General features: G+C 49.2%; 4 protein-coding genes across 4 annotated transcripts; 2 read left to right on the top strand and 2 right to left on the bottom strand.

Annotated features, from left to right (window-relative positions):
• Window positions 1-754: 754 nt before the first annotated feature.
• BT62DRAFT_984642 (isocitrate dehydrogenase NADP-dependent) lies at window positions 755-2,407 on the bottom strand. Its single transcript, XM_043189875.1, has 7 exons — window positions 2,310-2,407; window positions 2,195-2,260; window positions 2,008-2,148; window positions 1,554-1,954; window positions 1,274-1,503; window positions 944-1,221; window positions 755-893 (listed from the first exon to the last, which is right to left on the bottom strand). The coding sequence occupies exons 1-7, from the start codon at window positions 2,397-2,399 to the stop codon at window positions 852-854; spliced, it is 1,248 nt and encodes a 415-aa protein (XP_043045077.1). The 5' UTR covers window positions 2,400-2,407; the 3' UTR covers window positions 755-851.
• Window positions 2,408-3,003: 596 nt separating this feature from the next.
• Window positions 3,004-4,407, bottom strand: BT62DRAFT_942576 (uncharacterized protein; the record flags this gene model as incomplete). The annotated part of the gene is made up of 2 exons (XM_043187835.1): window positions 3,854-4,407; window positions 3,004-3,809 (listed from the first exon to the last, which is right to left on the bottom strand). Coding segments are annotated over exons 1-2 (1,269 nt in total), but the record flags the coding sequence as incomplete, so codon positions are not given.
• Window positions 4,408-6,826: 2,419 nt separating this feature from the next.
• Window positions 6,827-9,106, top strand: BT62DRAFT_434341 (uncharacterized protein). Its single transcript, XM_043180876.1, has 4 exons — window positions 6,827-8,359; window positions 8,421-8,572; window positions 8,623-8,722; window positions 8,801-9,106. The coding sequence occupies exons 1-4, from the start codon at window positions 6,958-6,960 to the stop codon at window positions 9,004-9,006; spliced, it is 1,860 nt and encodes a 619-aa protein (XP_043045075.1). The 5' UTR covers window positions 6,827-6,957; the 3' UTR covers window positions 9,007-9,106.
• A 2,894-nt stretch (window positions 9,107-12,000) lies between these two features.
• Window positions 12,001-16,985, top strand: BT62DRAFT_942573 (uncharacterized protein). Its single transcript, XM_043187834.1, has 16 exons — window positions 12,001-12,034; window positions 12,215-12,629; window positions 12,693-12,779; window positions 13,020-13,174; window positions 13,441-13,613; window positions 13,669-14,286; window positions 14,341-14,523; window positions 14,576-15,060; window positions 15,119-15,177; window positions 15,230-15,341; window positions 15,389-15,614; window positions 15,672-15,692; window positions 15,751-15,839; window positions 15,899-15,991; window positions 16,041-16,700; window positions 16,755-16,985. Exons 2-16 carry the CDS (start codon window positions 12,422-12,424, stop codon window positions 16,781-16,783), a joined length of 3,198 nt encoding a protein of 1,065 aa, XP_043045074.1. The 5' UTR covers window positions 12,001-12,034; window positions 12,215-12,421; the 3' UTR covers window positions 16,784-16,985.
• Window positions 16,986-17,669: the final 684 nt, after the last annotated feature.

Genomic DNA, 17,669 nt, shown 5'->3' with positions numbered 1-17,669 from the left:
ATTTGGGACCAGAGCTAGGTATTCAGCGCCACGGTCCCTCAACGTCTACAGACAGCCGTAAGCGACTACAGAGGATATCTCGGGTCTAGGGAATCCTGCTCTCCAGTGCGGCATGACCAAAGTATCTCACTGAGAACAAAATCAGGGAGGGCCCGAAGGCGATGCAAGACCCTTGATATGAGTCTTCGTCTCCTGACTTCGAGAAATCAGGAGGTCGAGCGTGTTGCGGGCCAGAGCAATTTCGTGATCCAAATTTGCGAGAGGTACGATTGATTCGGCCACCGTTGTGATTAGGGCAGATTTTTCGGGGCCGATGGGCGCTTCAGTACATTGTATCAGCTCTTTGACGCGTGTATGCTGAGAGTTGCGCGTGGTATCGGCAGATGGGGATGTAAAACTGCATTGCGGTAAGCGAAAATCGAAGAAGACACGGAGATAGGTATAGAAAGGGGATCGTTTTTATGTGTAAAAGCAAGTATCTCGAGAACGATAGAGACGCAGTGTTCACCAAGACTCGACACTGAGGCAGGACCAGTTGGGCTCTAAAGTAGATATTCTAGCTCCTCAATTATTTCGAATCACCATCACATCAGTACCGGAAACAAATACTGTCGTGACGGCACATACCCCTCCACTGTCAGCGCCAAGTAAAACTTCAGTTGGAGCACACGACCCAACGAACAGATCGTTTTTTTTTTTTTTTTTTTTTTTCAAATTTGACTTTGTCGTCGAGAATCACGAGTCCACGCAAAATGACGTCCCATTGTTAGGATTTGCATTAGTATGTACAAGGTTAGCTGTGTTAACTCTACGGAGGTATAGACTGAGATCTGATCCAAAACTAGATGTGTTTACAATGCAGCCCGCTTCGCTATCTTGTCGTTGAGTTTAGTCTATCGAAATCAACGTTAGCGTGAATCAGTTGTAGTCAAGTACAACATACGATAACAGCGTCCATGTAGGCGGTAGTGACGACCCAGTGTTCTCGTTTCATGTTAGAACCATACAGGGACAACGCGAGATCTTTGGTCATAACACCATCCTTGTCAATGACCTCGATACAGGCACTCTCGACATCGAGACAGAAATCACGCAGAGCAGGGTTGTTATCGAGCTTGGCCCGGTGGATCAAACCCCGGGTCCAAGCAAAGATGGACGCGACAGGGTTTGTTGAGGTCTCGTTGCCCTTCTGGTGTTCCCGGTAGTGCCGTGTGACTGTTCCTGTTCGATGCGTCAACGGAACAGAACAAATGCGAGAGAAATTAGGACGTGCCATGAGCAGCTTCACTTTCGATGATCTGGCCGTCGGGTGTGATAAGTTCACTGGTCATCATACCCAGACTGCCGAAGCCTTGTGCGAGAATGTCACTCTGTACATCACCATCGTAGTTTTTAGTGGCCCAGACGAATCCGCCTGAAGACTTGATTGCTTGCGCAACCATATCATCGATGAGTCTGTGTTCATAGTAAATTCCGGCCTCCTGGAAGAGCGCTTTATATTGGCTGCACGGCAGTTAGAGTTTTGTGTAACGGAACAGGTATGGCGGACTTGCGCATCGTAGATCTCTTGGAAGATGTCCTTGAATCGTCCATCATACTTCTTGAGGATAGTATTCTTTGTTGACATGAACAAAGGCATTTTCTTGGCCAAAGCCATCTTGAAGGAGGAATGAGCGAAACCTGCGATGGACTCATCCGTGTTGTACATGCTCATGGCCACACCGGGGCCCTTGAAGTCGTAGACATTCAGCGTGGTCGGCTGGGAGCCATCAGTTGGCGTATACACAAGCTGCAACTTTCCGGGACCAGGAGCGACAAAGTCTGTTGCTCGGTACTGGTCACCGAACGCATGACGACCAATGACAATTGGCTTGACCCAGCCAGGGATTGGCTTTGGTATTTTCTGAAGAATGATTGGCTCACGGAACACTGTCCCCCCCAGAATGTTCCGAATCTGTGGGCACGCAAGGGTGAGCTGGAGCGCCGAAGAACGCAGGTAAGTCTCACCGTGCCGTTTGGACTTTTCCACATTTCCTTCAACTTGAACTCTTCGACACGAGCTTCGTCCGGCGTAATCGTGGCGCATTTGATGCCGACTTTGTGCTCGAGGATGGCATTGGCAGAGTCGATGGTCACTTGGTCGTTGGTCTGGTGACACGCTCAGTAACGAGGCATGAAGAGAATACGAACGCACAGCATCACGGTTCTCGAGGCCAAGGTCAAAATACTTGATGTCGAGTTCGAGGTAAGGCAAAATGAGCTGGCCGACGCTGTAAGGATCGAATCGCGACGAGCAAGACGAGACGGACCTCCTCCTTGATTTTTTTCCAGATGATCCTGGTCATCTCGTCGCCATCGAGCTCGACGACGGGGCCTTTAACGATGATTTTGGTGCTCATGTTGCTGGCTAATGGGATGGTATCAGTTGGAAACACGGAAGAGATAGGGGGGGGGAAATTATAGCTCTGGGTGCCGTCCTATCCCAAACCGGATCGCCACAGAGTAAATCGGCACTCACGCGTCGTCAAAAAATACCTCCCAACACCCTGCGCTGTCTGTCTGTGTGTCTGCCCTAGGTATTTCCTTGCCAGCAGCCCAATATTTCGGGTCGAGTACGTCCCCAGCATCATGGTGGCGGTCGTAAAGGACGGTGAACAGGCTACAGAACTGAACGCGCCGCTTCAACGTTGGCACGAAATTTCAATTCCTCCCACAGCCGAAAGGAAAAAGGATAATCAAGTCAAGGGCTGTCAAGAGTATTGGTAAACTCCAAGAAGATATATAATCCGGAGGCGTGATCACAAGCTCAAGGTTGCACGCTGGCAGGAAGTCTAGGCTTCTGCTATGGCCGAGTAACGGAGACGTTCTAATGTCTAATTTTTTCTAGGAAAAAACAGGGGAAAAAATATACATAATCTCAGCTGCTAAGAGTACTTTGTGTCAACCCATTTTACAGGCGCCCGGCCGAGGAACTTCCGTCGGAGCGCCGTTTCATGCACGCAGTAAGATCAGTCCGACGCCAACGGCACCTCCAACAGTGTTGAGCAGTATAGCCCACACAACGACGGCAAACGGCTCATCATCACCTAGGATCGGTCGAGCAATCTCGGCGACGACGAGGGCGATCTCGCCTCGAGCCACCATTGCCATGCCTAGCAAGGTAGCAGACTGTATGATCGTCAATGTATGCGGACCACCTTCTCGGTCGGGCCAGACGAACATCCAGACGCCTACGGCAGCTTTCGCGACGCCCATAAGAAGAGAATATATTATGCCTCGCCGTATAACCCGATGAGAACCATGGACTGACCCCAGTGACCTGATGGGGAGAGCCGCCCCAATGGACGCAAAGAACAAGGGCGATGGCAACACCTGCAGAATGGGTATGATGTAGATCGTAAACGCATCGATAGGTGTGACAATCTGATGGTCTTCTATCTTATCCTCGAAATTCTCGCACGATGATAGCGCGAAAACATGAATGAGCAGCGTGCCAGCAAGGTATGCTCCGAACAGCTCACTTGTTCCCGAGTAATTTGCACCAGCCACGTAACCTGCAAGCACGAAAACCACCACGAACAGCTGAGCACGCGGGGTGCGTAATCTGTCACCCCATAGACGGAACATCAAAATGCGTAGGACCCAAATGACAAAAGTGAACAGCCCAAATGCCACCGAAACCACGATAGGCCGGACGATGGTCTGCCACTTGATGGACACGGACACCTCGTCGACCGAAGAAATCTCGGAGATAGTGGCGGCAATGACTAGGCCCACAATGTCATCGATGAGAGCGGCGCTCAACAACACTACGCCTGGACCGAGAGTAAGCGGTCTGCAGATGAGTGATAACACTGACCAATCCTCATCTTCGTTATCTCCGGACTTAGTAAAGCCAACGTTGTGCCAAGGGAAGTGGAACATAATGATGCACCCGCAGCGAAACCTTGCAGGGCCGTGTACTTGAATCCAACACTGAGTAGGAGAATCGAGAAGCAGATGGGGAGGCCCACGCCCGTCAGTGCCACAAGGAGGGATAGCCAGATATTCTTATAGAGCAAAGACATGTCGGTGGAAAGCCCCGCCTCGAAGACTATAAGCAGGAGCCCGATGTATCCAATGACCTGGAAGGTAGTTTGGGCATCCATCGGCAGAATATTGGCGGCCTCTGGTCCATAGATTATCCCTACGACGATGGATCCCAGCAGCCCAGCCTCGATGAGATATTTGGCGAGCCATTCGGCGATGTTGATGAAGAAAAGAAAGGAGGCGAAAGTGAGAAAGATAGGGATTTCGGGTATCGTGTATTCCGGCATTTTGGGAGTATCTGCATTGGACTTCCATGTAGGAGAGGTATACTTTCGCCTTACACCATTAAGTATTGGTTTGCGGAAGAAACGAAACGGCTCTCCGTTTCGACGTCGACATTCTCACGATTTTGATGCGATCGGTAATTTCAACTTAATTTACTTTTAAGTTCCATGTACATGAACAGACTATAGAAGATTCATATTCGGCCATCATAATAGTACAGATGACGATTCTTAAGGTTTCTTCGCTCAGAAAATGAAGACTGTGAGGAGCTCGCGTCATTAATCGGACACCCTAGCACCTCCTGATGAGAAAGCATTGCTCCCGAGGCCACCATTTGAGTCTCCCGTCAGTGAACTCACCATTGGCTGATTTTTTTTTTCAACAACGTATTAAATACGTTGAGAAATCCACTTCGAGATCTGATCGCCAATAACTTAACAAAAGATATCTCGAGGGCAGATCTTGAACTTGCAAAACATGGTTCGACCTCAGAAAGGATAGCGGAGCGAAAGCGAACAGAACACCCAAAGAGATAAGTGATGCGGCCTATTGACTATCGATGTTTTTCGGACGCCGTCAAGTAGACTTTGAACAAGAGCACCACAACGGCAGTTCATAACTCTCTGGCTCGAGGAATCGTGTAGTAGGCGTACGCGATAGGGTCTTCCCAATTATGATGGTGACAACCTGCAAGATTTTGTGTGAGTTGTTGGTCACCAATGGTCAATAGCCATTAGACCCTAGTACTTCACACGCATGACCGGGACCATTGGAAGTCATTGTATATCCCGAATAACGCTTGACCAGCAAAAGACAAAGATACGTTGATCAGTCTGTCCCTTTTCCTGTCGTCGAGGACACGAGATATTGTCACGGAGGTCAATTAGTGAGATTTCATCACTGTAAAACAAGAATACTGAAGGTGCTATTCACAAATGATAAACGCACTCACTTTGTCAGTGTCAAAATTGGGAGATGTGGGATGTGAGAACAGGCGCGAATAGATGCTGAGGCATCAAAGGCCGGCCTGACTGACACGAGATGCCCTTAGATGAGTTTGCAATCTAGACGTCCACATCTAAATCAGACTAATAAAAACAGGGTGCAGCCTCTTTAATTCGCTACCAAACATCGATGTATTATCGTTCATCTCGAAGTTTTGGAATCTGTGGCAAATCCTCTTGAACGCCATCGCCATCAAGTTCGCATCGATACTTTTCTTGCTTGCGGAATTGAGTAAACCGTCTGCAGCATCAGAGACGTAAAAGCCCAGAAATAACTCTAAAAATGCCGATGCTCATCACCGATTCTTCTCTCATGGGGGTTCTTGCTTCCCACCTATACTTGTGCACAGGAATGACGGCTCGAACGACAAAGAATTCGAAGACATCATTTTGCGGGCAGTATAACCATCAGTATATTCCAGGCGAGTGGAACGTTAAGCTTGAATTCTCACCAACACATGTTTCCTTAAGATGGCAACTACATAATTTGACTTTTTCCGATGCTATGGTATACCACTTGTTCTTAACATACAGTTGAGGACAACCAAAGCCAGCCAATTTCTGACCTGAGTTTTCTGTACTCAAGTAGCCATTTCCTAAGACTTTTTTGCATTAGATCTTGTAGTTTACATGCCAAAGAATATATTAACAAGCAGATTTCTTGGAAACATGAATTCAATGTCAAGACTTGTCAAAATTTGGCCACCATATGAAAAAAAATTCCAAAAAATCCAAAGAAAATTCTTGACTATATTCACTAAGCACTTTACTTCCTTGAAGTTTTGAACCAATCTATGAGGCCATTCTCCAGCACTTTCATCCACAAAACCACATGCCATACATGGCTGGTGGACGGCCAAGAAAGCTAAAGCCAAATTATCCACATCAGCATATATGGCTCTGAAGGCAGTTCTTGATCACTAATATAGTAATGTACAGACCTACAAAATCAGTGAATTGACCCAAAAATTTGGCCTTGTTTTTGTCTCAAAAGTTCTTCATTCGCTCAATATGAAATTGGGTGGTTTTGGCTGTCCTCGACTGTAGACAAGACAGTGAACTTACATTTTATCAAATAAACCATGCTCGAACAACAGTGTGGCATAGTTCAGGGTCTCAGTCGAGTCGATACCATAGCCTGAGATTTGAATTTGAGGAGTTCGGGATTAATATTGGTTCCTTGAGCAGAGGCTGTAGAAAACTCTTCGTAGAATATCTCGCCAGCTTTTTCTTCAAACATGAACTCTGAGTGTCGGAAAACACCAAAAATCCCGGAAGTTGAATGCAAAGCTGTCTAGAGCTTGATCGATGTTCTAGAATAGTGTTGTAGGAAAAAAAAGGAACGGCGACATAGGATATTGAACAGTATGTCAGCATCTGGGGCCGACGGTGTGCGAAGAGAAAACCGGTGAATTTCAACCTGTATCAAGGGATATCAATGATAAAACATAGTGACATGTTCTGCTAAGTAATAAAGAGAGAAAGAAAAAGGGGAGAGAAGGGCAGCGGAGGGATGAAGGGACGGGTCAAAAAAATTCCGAAAGAGATAAGATAAGATAACTCCAAACCTAATCTTCTCGCGCACGAGCCTTCCACTGTTTTCCGCATTTGTTCCTCATCGTCCTTTGTTCAGCCCGCGATGCCGGGCACGTCAACCTCGCTTGATTCCCTCAGCTCACCTTCGCCGTCACCGTCGCCTCCACCAGATAACTTGTCCAAGGCAGAGCCCAGCAGCGCGGGCCTGGACGGTGATTCAGAGCTTTCAGAGTTGACGGAGGATGAGCAGGACGACCAGACAAACGGACATGGTCCTAATGGTAGTAGCAGACGTGGAAGAACCCATTCAGGTGGCCGTGGAATGCGCCCTTCGCGTCGAGGTGGTCGACGAAAACGCAGCAGTATCGTACCAGCACCCATGTGGGGATGGGCGGCAACAAAGGCTTCGAGTGCCGTCGAGGAAGAAGAAGAGGAAGAGCGTAGCAGACGCCCTAATGTCATGGAGGAGGAAGAGGGGGAGGAGGAGGACACCGCAGACCATGACCAGCCCAAGCAACCGGATTTGCCCATCGTGGCCCACGATGAGCTCGATCATTCTCTTCCTGCACCACCACTACCACCCCCCGTCGAGCAGCCCTTCGAATCCGTTGCTACCACCGTCCCAATTCCCTCCAGTCACGAAATTGCGGCAATGGACCTCGTGGGGCTGGCCTTGGCAGTGGCAGAAAAGGAAAAGAACGCCGACATGTTACGCAAGGAGGCTATCGACAACGACGGTGACGGAAAAGATGAACTCGCCGATGATACTGACGGCGAGGTCTCTGATGATGATCCTGCGCAGCCCGACGTCGATCGCGACAATGAGAATGACACTGATTCCGAGGAGGAGCAGCTCAAGGAGGAGGAAGAGGAGGAGGAAGATGACGACGATCCCAAGGCTGTTCTTGAAGATGAGCTCGAGGAAGATGTCGATATGACCGCCCCTCCTGTTGAATCGATCGCTCCCGTCGTCGCAGCCGCTTCTGCATCGTCCATAATGGCGGGCTCAGGTGTCGTCGACCCTGGTTCCCCATATCCTTCGGGTTCTGAAGGTTCTCCTTCTCCTGCCTCCTCTCGTTCGCCATCCCCAGCTCCGCCACTTAAATCTCCTGTCAATACATCACTCTTGGCCCAACCCGGCAGTACTGCCCCACAAGATAACGTGGATGAAGAAGAGGAAGAGGAGGAAGAGGAAGAGGAAGAAGCAGAGGAGCCGACTCCAAAGCCTGACATTCCACCGTCAGTGAAAGGGAAGGGAAAGGGCAAGCAGAAACATGACCTTCACATCGACGCTGAGGACCAAGATCAGGATGTTGACATTGATGCCGATGTATCTCTTGATGATGATATGGAAGTCGAGATGGAGTCAGATTTGCAACCTGCTCATCGTGCGGAGGCTCTAGAGGTGCTCGCCGGCATCGAATTTAAATTTGGACGGTTGAGGGAAATTCTCTACGTCGAAAGAATGCAGCAATTGGCATGGGAGGAAACCCTTATTCTCCAGGGTCCGTTATATCCTGTGCAAGATTTTTGAACTTTTCACTCATGCCTTGTTTTCTTGTTCAGGTACACATCCCGAGCTCATTCATTACCAGAAGGAGTTATCTAACCGACGAGATAAACGCGTCGAACTCGCGTCGCGTAAGCGTGAACTCGAAATAACCACTATCATGAAGAGGAGGCGCGTACATGAAGATGGAACATGGAGTTGGTGGAAGGTATGCAATTTGTCGACGCGTTGTTGCACTGGTTCTGACCGTACGTATAGCATGAAAGAGATCAGCTTCAAACTGATATGATCGCCGATAATAATCGCAGAAAGAGAAAGTTAGAGAGAGAGCGAAGAGCTGTCGAGCGGCCGCAGTCTGGTGCGTTCCCTGTTTGTTTCCGTCGATGCGCTGTTGACGCTGAACACCTCAGCTCGACGGATACCTATCATGCCGCAGGATGCACCACCGCCATCAACATTACGCCAGATCGTCCACTCATTTCCGTTTGGCAACCAATCCAAGAAGCAAAAGAGCATTCCTTCTGGCTCACACACGGTGTATCCAGAATTATCTACACTGCCCGCTGCAGAAGTAGCCAGAGATTTGGATTTTATATATTCACTGCGACGCCAGTTCGAACAGCCACGAATGCCGTCTACTAATATGGGATCTCACATTAACGGACCAACAGGACCCCCTCCTATGGTCTTTGACCCTTATCCCGACCCATTCCCAGTCTTCCCAGGCAGGGATGGAAGGATGCCTCCTCCATCATCACAGCCGTACCCTCATCATCCGCCTCCGCCTCCACCACTGATGGCACAAGCTGGTCCATCTTCAATACCGGCTTTCCCCGGATTCAATGGTAGTTCTAGCAGCACCAACTCAAATCGTGGTCACCACCAGAACATATCTTCTAGACCTGGAAGTCGTGGTGCTTCCATACATAACCCTTCTGGAAGTAACATTCATGGACCCTCACCATTTGTACCTATGGATCAGGATTTACTTGGTCCTGGGACGAGTGGTTCCCATCATCCGCCACATCCGTTCTTTGGGTCTTCCTCTCAGCCTCCTCCTGGATATCATGCACAGTCACGAAGATCGTCAAGATCTCCCGCCCCAAATGGCACATCTAATAAGGGTCCTGGACAATGGATGGGTCCCGGAATGGGAATGGGTGCTTTTGGCCTAGGTGGACCATCAAAGGCGCCTGATTGGATGGATCGCCGGGCTGATTTAGAGGAGGAAGACCGGAGAGAACGAGAGCACCGGGATCGGGAAAGAGAACATAAAGAAGCCGCCGACCGCCGAGAGCGAGAGCGAGAACGGGAAAAGGAGATGGAGCGACGTGAACGAGAGAGGGAGAGGGAAAGATACCACATGCAACCACAGCACGTAATGCATCGACACTCTTCGCATCCCCACGTCAATCCTGTACCGCACCCGCATCATCATCATCGGACCCACCACCACCATATACTCCACCATCACCATGGCCCGGCACCTCCGGCCCCTTCACTGAGTCCACACTCGTCTCGTGAATTCGAACGACCACATAGTCATCCAGGTGCTGAAATGATAGGGTTTTCAGCTACAAAACCACCACTTGCACCCCCACATCATTGGAAAGGGGAAGAACCTCCAGATCTCAGGAGCAAACACAACGGTCGACCTCCCCCTCTGCCAATGCCTGAGGATCGCGAGCGGCCAGTCCCAGTGCCGTTCGTCATGGGCTCGTCAACACCAAATCGGTCACCGCGGAATTCATGGAATGCACCAGATGACTATCGTGCCGCGCCAAACTATGTGAACTCACCAGGACATAGATATTCATCGGCCTCTTCTTCGTCTTCAAGAGCCGGTCTACCAAATCCCATAACGGTGTCGCCACAGACACGGACACTACCTCCCCCTACCTCACCAAATCGGTACCGGGATCGAGACGATCCGTTAAAACACCGGGCGCTGTCGCCGCCAGTATCGAAGATGGGTGTAGGTGTACCTATTTTGCCTCCACTAGAGGGCAGAAATTCGGCCTTGGCGCCTGGAGAGGGGAAGAATGGTGCGTTGCGGATGAGCAACGGTGAAGCACCCGGCTTGAAAGACGGGCCTGTCAGTATTGGTCTACACGTAGGGGTGAGAGAAATGGACAGGAGAATTTCGCCACCACCGCGGTTAGGGTTAGCACCGCCAACCAAGTTGATGGTCGATGGACTATAGTGTTATATATGCTGTTTACTTTTTTCTGTCCTCTCCGTGTCGCCTTGTCTCGTTCTGTCTTGCTATTTGAGTTATGGTTTTCTTATATTGCTGCTTTAGTATATATTTGGTTCCCTATAGCACCTGTTACCTGTCTACATACGCAACGACCTTGCCTGTCGCAATATAGTGAGGTTAACATTATTCTTGTCTTGTAACCTCTTGTAGCTAACATCAGAAAGTTGTAAAGGTGCCTCACTTTTTTATTTAATTACACGCTCTATGATCGCGTAGGCATGTGGCTAAGAAATTTTATTTGCTTATTTGACTGCATAGAAAGCAGTCCTCGTGGATTTGACGGGTATCGATGATCGGAACCTGCTGTTGCTTCCGACCACTAGCGACCGGTACTTGCAATCAATATAGAAAACCTATTTAGGAGTATGAACTCGTGCTGATGAGCTATGGTTAGCGCCTGGAGAAAAGGGCTGCCTGTGATCTTCTGAAAAAAAGTTGCGCAGATTTCATGAACGAAAGCAAAAGTTCCGTAGTTATTGGAGGAAGCATGATCCTTCGTTTGTGTCAATACGGCACCGACTGGTTCGATCAGATAGATATCTAAACCGATCCACGGAGAGATTCTTGTCGTGACGCAATATCCGGACCAAACAAATTTCATCTGCGATAAAAGCGGACCGGCACGGACCGACCCGAATGTCTTCCGCCAGGTAGGTGTGTGCTCGCTGACTGTTACTACTGTACCGCCCAGCGAACACGCGGGCCATCGGGACTTACTAAGTATGCAGGAGAATGGGGCGAGTACGAGATGTCAGAGTGACACATGTAGATTTAACTGTTCTCTGCCCCACATCAACTCTGGACAAGAGCACTTCTTCGCAGAAAAAAAAGAACCTAGGCACAGAGCAAAAGTTTGAAATGGTTTCCGACGGTTCGAAACACGCTCCTTATGGATCAATACTTACAAAGACTGCGGGGGGGGGGGGGTTGCGCTACCGTCAATTCTGGAAACTATTAGCGGCACGCAGGCCGAAACATGGAACGATTGTTCACGATCGCGGAAGAGGGGCAAGTCGAGAATTAGGGACTGACACGGATATGGTCCCGTGAATGCGCCACTGAAATGCGATCCAAGGCTCTCACAGTCACACTGGAATGGCCGCGGTGGTGGGTGGCCATTAGGCGCAATTCAAAAAATTTTGAGTTGAAACCGCATCCGAGCACCGAATGAGGAAAGCAAATCGCGTACTGAAGGCGTGTGACTGCGGATCTGAGTCTCACTGAGGGCTTGCCGGAACGATGTCTATAAACGGAAAAGGCGCATTATCTCGATCCACAGAAAAGAGTATTTTTGTATGTTTTTATGCGATTTGGTGGATATTTCGTACCGCGTTCTAACCTCGGCCGAATCCTGATTTTCAATCGGTCTAAGAACTCAGCTTTTCACCGTATGGACGCATCCGACGCTCTGTGAGTCTCTCTACTTTCGTCGTTAACGTCCGCTCCCCCTTCCTCCCCCCCCCCTCCTTCAGGTCGTCCAGTGCAGCATTCCAGTCCAAGTTCCTGAGAATGAGCGTCTTCTCAGTGCAGGACGCACCTTATTTTATTAATGACAATCCTGAACATCCTGATTCTACAGTTCATTCTCAGGTCCCTGTGAAGACTGAGTCTTCGCCGTCTCCGGATTTGTTACCGGCTTCTGCTTCTCTCCAAAATATTCGCTTCTCGTTTCGCTCACAGCCCTCTTCATCCCACGGTTCTTCTCATTCATCTTCCCGTCAACCATCGGAAGCGCCTCCACTTGTCCCCCAGTCTGTCTATCGTTTCACTCAGGATACTTCATCAGACTACGGACTCATGTCGTCCGTCAACTCTTGGTCTCCTCAGCACGAAGATTCTCAAATGGATGGACACATTGGTCTCCAGAATGCAATGTCGTTCAGCGACGAGTACGACGAAGTGGGTGACCTCATAGAGTTGCCCCCCATGGCTGGGAGCAGTGGTGGTTTGGGGCATCTTTCAGGCGTCACAGGAGAGAAGCCAATCCGTCGCAGGAGTAGCAAAGGTGCGCCCACGATAATTTACTCGACGAGCACAGTGGTTGACTTTGCCGTATGGTACGTGCCAGCATGCGACCAATGTCGTAAATCTAAATGTAAATGCGAGCGCACATCTCCCGAAGAGCCTTGTCGCAGCTGTGTGATGCTCGGTACTCGTGAGTGTCGAGTTTTTTTATGATTGTCTTTCATTACTGTCGGTCTCGTACTCCGCCACTTTGATCAGATTCTGTAACTGATATAGCAGCATCGTCATTTCCTTTCTGGGCTTGGCGTGATTTCCCTGTACGCCATGCACATCGTGCTTTTCTCATTCTTCTAGCCCTTCTTGTTTTCCGCGCGATTTCCGTGGCGCTGTCCTGACTTGCTTTTGCTGACGATTTCGGTTATTTCTGTAGCATGCACTTTCCTCGGGCCCTCGCGGAAACGAGGACCACCGAAGGGATACATTGATGCCATTGAGGCTCGCCTTCACCAAACCGAGGCCCTCTTGGGGATCATGATATCATCAGAGGACCCCAGAGCGCAGACGCTTCTCCAAGACATTGCGCAGGTCCGTATCCTTTATTTATCTCTCTTCCGTGTTCTTCTCGGACTTGGTGCTAAACTTCTATCAACTTTCCTTTTTCTCATGGGAGAATGAATGCTTCCATCCTTGATTTCATCATACACGACATCAATATGTCCACGGCTGTCATACTCGTACTTCTTTGCTCCTTGGAATTCCAGTCCGCGAGATCCGTTCATTCTGTTCCGTTCCGACTTTGCTTTAGCTCCCTGCAGGGAAGCTGGATTTTTCTGACTCTATTATTTACTCAGGATTCTCTTGCACAAGAGATCATCAACCGCGTCGACAATTCCCCTTACGGTGTAAAGGGTCGCAAAGGCGGAAATGTCGACAAAACAGCTGGTCCTTCCAAGTCGCGGCACTTGACGGCCGAATTAGCTTCTCAGAAAGCTGAAGACAGCAAACCTGAACTTACATCAACACAGTATGTCCTTTCCTGTCGGAGGGTCGTTTTTTTAACTGATGATCTGGTTTCAAAGTCCATCTAATGAATGGCAGGATCGAGTCACGCATATGCTTGACCTCCTTCGCCGAGACGCAGCCACCCGGTCTACTGTCTCCGGCCCTTCAGACCTACCTTTACAAAGTTCGAACCATCAACAAACATCCCGTTCGGCACGCGATTTGCCTTCTCTGATAACTTCAATTCCATTGAGCCGGTCAACTTCGTATCAGCATCCTGAATATGAATCAGCATCTGCAAGCGATGGTAGCCACTCACCTGGGAGGAGATTACGACGAAAAGTCGAAAGCGGCGATATACCTTATCCCTCTTCTGCTCCACCTTCCGCGTTGTCTCCCATCCGTTCTAACAGTACGTTTGATTTCCGCTCATCGGTATCACCGGGGCGTGCAGGGAAGAGCGCTGGTGGTATTCGGCGGTCTGTAAGTAACACTGCAAACAGAACGGTACCAACACGGAGTGCCAGTCCCTCCGGAAGCTACAGTTCGGAGAGTAATGAAGAAGATTTCCTTGGTGCCGTCGGTCAGTTAAGTTTGAATGAGGACGAGGAGGTGCGTTATCATGGTAAAGCCAGCGGCCTTTACCTCCTCGGGGGAACAGAACGACATGATAGTAGAAATGAAGGCGGTATCTGGTCAGTCGCCTTTATATTGTTCCCGCTTGAATCTTTGAGCCTGAACCCTAACAGGCGCTTCCCCAAAGCCAGGGTATGGCCCGCCCTACCCACTAGTATTCCTGTGCAGGAGAAATTATCTACCGATCTTCCTTCATCTGCCTTGCAAGACCATCTACTCGATCTTTATTTCACATACGTGCATCCATCTCTTCCAGTTATTCATAAGCGCTCTTTTCAAGAAGCGTACAAAGCTGGGTCAGTGCTCTTGGATTTCGCACTTTTACCTTTGTCTGATTATCCGCGATAGCCCCGACACGCCACCGTCGGAGTCGGGCGCTCGGTCTCCTTCAGGATCTCCCTTTAACCGCCGTTCTCGACATGTACCGAACCTTCTCCTCCTTGTCATGTTTTCCCTGGCTGCCCGATACGCTGATGACCCTTCAAATCCAATGCTACCGTCCGACAGTCCCGTGATGTGGACAGCCGGCGACGTTTATCTCGACCGCGCTAAGGTGCTGCTTGACGGGTCTTACTCGAGCTCAAGACCGGCGACCTGTCAAGCCCTGCTCCTTATGGGATATCGAGAAATTGGTATAGGGGCTATGGCCCAGGCGTGGACCTACATTGGTATGGCCATACGCATGGCGCAGGATTTAGGTATGCACCGGAGTGCAGACGGCTGGGCACGGCGAGAGTTGGGCGGGAAACTCTTTTCGGATGCGGAGTTACAGACTCGACGAAGGATTTGGTATTCATGTGTTGTCATGGACAAGTACGTCTCGTCCTACATCGGTTGGTCCTTTTTACTCGTTCTGGGTCCTTGCGTCTGAATTTTGTCTGCGTGCGTTAGGTCGGCCGCTGGCCATATTTGAGCGGGATTTCGACACTCAATTGCCGAGTGAGTTAGATGTACGTATTTCCGTTCCTCGGATTCCGATGTCAACTTTATGGCGACTTGCAGGCAGAGGAACTGGAAGACTGGAAACCGCATACCCCTGTAATACGCGATACCCGAGAAAAATCTGGGAGACCAGGGAATATTATATCTTGCTTTAATGCATCAGCCACTTTATGTTCGTGCTCTCATTGTCTATAATGATGATACTCACTTCCTTCGTAGCAGGTATAATCAGTCGGATTATCCAAGCCATCTATGCTGTTCATCCAGTGTCCAGCCGCCATGCAGAGTCGGTGTACCTAGAAGGTATGCTCGACAAATGGTACCTGGAATTGCCCATCCATCTCCAACACGATCCCGTATCTTTAAAACACCCGGTCCCGCTGCCACATGTCTTGACGCTTCATATGCAATACTGGTGCGCAGTCCTCCTCGTACATAGGCCATTGTGAGTCCTACGAGAATGCTTTCCTACTGCCGTTACTAAAGCGCGTCATAATGATAGTATTAAGCATGGCATCCGAAGGTAACTCTAATTCATACTTGGAAAAATTCAAGTGACATTTAATCTTTTTCTCGCTTAGTCCTAACCTTAATGAAGAAGATGGTCGTACGACGTCGCAAAAGAGCTATGAGCTCTGTGCCGGCGCCGCGAACCATATCACTGCTATTGGTGAGTTTTTTTAATCTTGTATATGCGGGGCCATCACTAAGGCTTTCTATAATTCGAAGCCACTTTATACAAGGAGACATACTCTTTGAAGGGATGTCCTGTTTTCCTTTGCTACTATGTCTTTACAGCTAGCATTATGCACGTTACGAGCAGTGAGTGATGTTTCGAAGCCTGGTCTTTGCCGTGTTCATCAGCTTCTAGTGTCTGGCTACCCCGGGGACCCCCAAGCACGGTTACGACTCTTGAAATGTATGGAGGTTCTCAAGGCTATGGCCGTTCTCTGGCCAAGTGCTGGACGAGCCCATGAACTTCTTCGCGGTGCCGAAGTGAACTTCGGAAACCAGATCTGTCCTGCTGAGCCGCTCAAATCAGCTGATCGGTATAAGCGTCCGGCCGAAGGGTCTCTTGACGACTCCTCTAATCGCGTTGGAATGCAACCTTCAAGTTACGCCAACATGCGACCATCTAATAACCACACCGCTTCTAGTCTTCATCCACCTCAGGCGTTTTCTGCAAACGGCGCTGTGGACGCCCAGTATACCCCGTCTTCGTCATACTATTCATCATATGATCGTCAATGGGCGTCGGAACACTCGAGCCACAACGTCTCGTATCCTGGACCATTATCTACCTCTGCCCTTCCGCAGGTGTACAGTACTGGTCTAACTGATGGGCGTCCTTCGGTAAGCCGAACTGATAGCCACGGAGTGGAGCATCATCCCCGATATCCTCAATACTGGAATGATTATTCCACTTATTCGCCTTTAAGCCACGGGGTTGAATACCCTCAGGCTGGGGTGGCTCATGAGCCTCAAAATGCCCTCGCCCATTTGTTCATGCCGGAACAATATAACGTTTATAGTGAGTCCCAATTGCACCTTGTTGTTGACGGCATTCCAACTTCTCTTCGCATAGATAATACCACTTCGTCCAACCAACAGTAATCCATGCCTTTGTCCTTGTTTTGTATTGTAGCATTTCCTTGTCCTTCGCTCGGCTAGTTTATGATATTTCTATTAGAAGACCCAAAAGTTTAAAATCTATTTGCTGTATCCTGTAGCCTTTCTCGGTCTCCCTCCACGCCACTAATGCAAGAGTAATCGGATAATTAATAACCTACACTGATCGATAGTGATATACATAGCCAAAATGAATTTCATGTTGATCATGAAGTCAAGAATGAGCGATATTTCTAAAGCTTCCGTACAAGGGCACTGGTGACAGCATATTCGACTGTTTCAAACTCCTAGCCGTTTAAGCACCTCACCAATCCCAAGAGGATGATCAATCAGTTCGGCTGCATAGCTCGACTTCCAAAGGGAGACGCTTCCGCTTCACACGGCTTAGTGTGGCGTCCCTGGCGGACCCATATAAATCCACCCCAAGGTGTCCAAATCACACTAGTACTGACTTGAATACCTCCCGCAGACATTGTGGACCTCCTGAGATCAAGGGGCACCTCGAATTAATTAGCCCTTAGCTATTCAGAAGAACGCATCAAAGTTGATCAAAATCCCGGTTCGCTCGTGCAGGTGGCCCATCCAGACTCAGGGAGCATGCAAAAATAAGCGCAATAGAGGACTATTGGGGACAACGCAATATCATCCAATCAGAACAAACATTCATGGAGATTTCGAGTTCAGGTTATTATTAAGTATTAAGTTGCCGCAACTAACTGTCGTCTACCCCACGGTCTACCTTCCTCGTATTCCTTCGCAGGGCCTAGGCCTGAGGTAGTCAAAAATGGGGTGTTCACGCGGTTGGAAATGATGTTGCCTCACCACCGTCGTACAACATCTAGTTTTTCTGTGCCAGTGTCACAAAAGCGGG

This window comes from Guyanagaster necrorhizus, assembly GCF_019112545.1.
Source record: "Guyanagaster necrorhizus MCA 3950 unplaced genomic scaffold BT62scaffold_3, whole genome shotgun sequence".
NCBI lineage: Eukaryota > Fungi > Basidiomycota > Agaricomycetes > Agaricales > Physalacriaceae > Guyanagaster > Guyanagaster necrorhizus.
The sequence above is the reverse complement of the archived record's forward strand: the minus strand, read 5'-3'. Positions and strand labels throughout refer to the sequence as shown.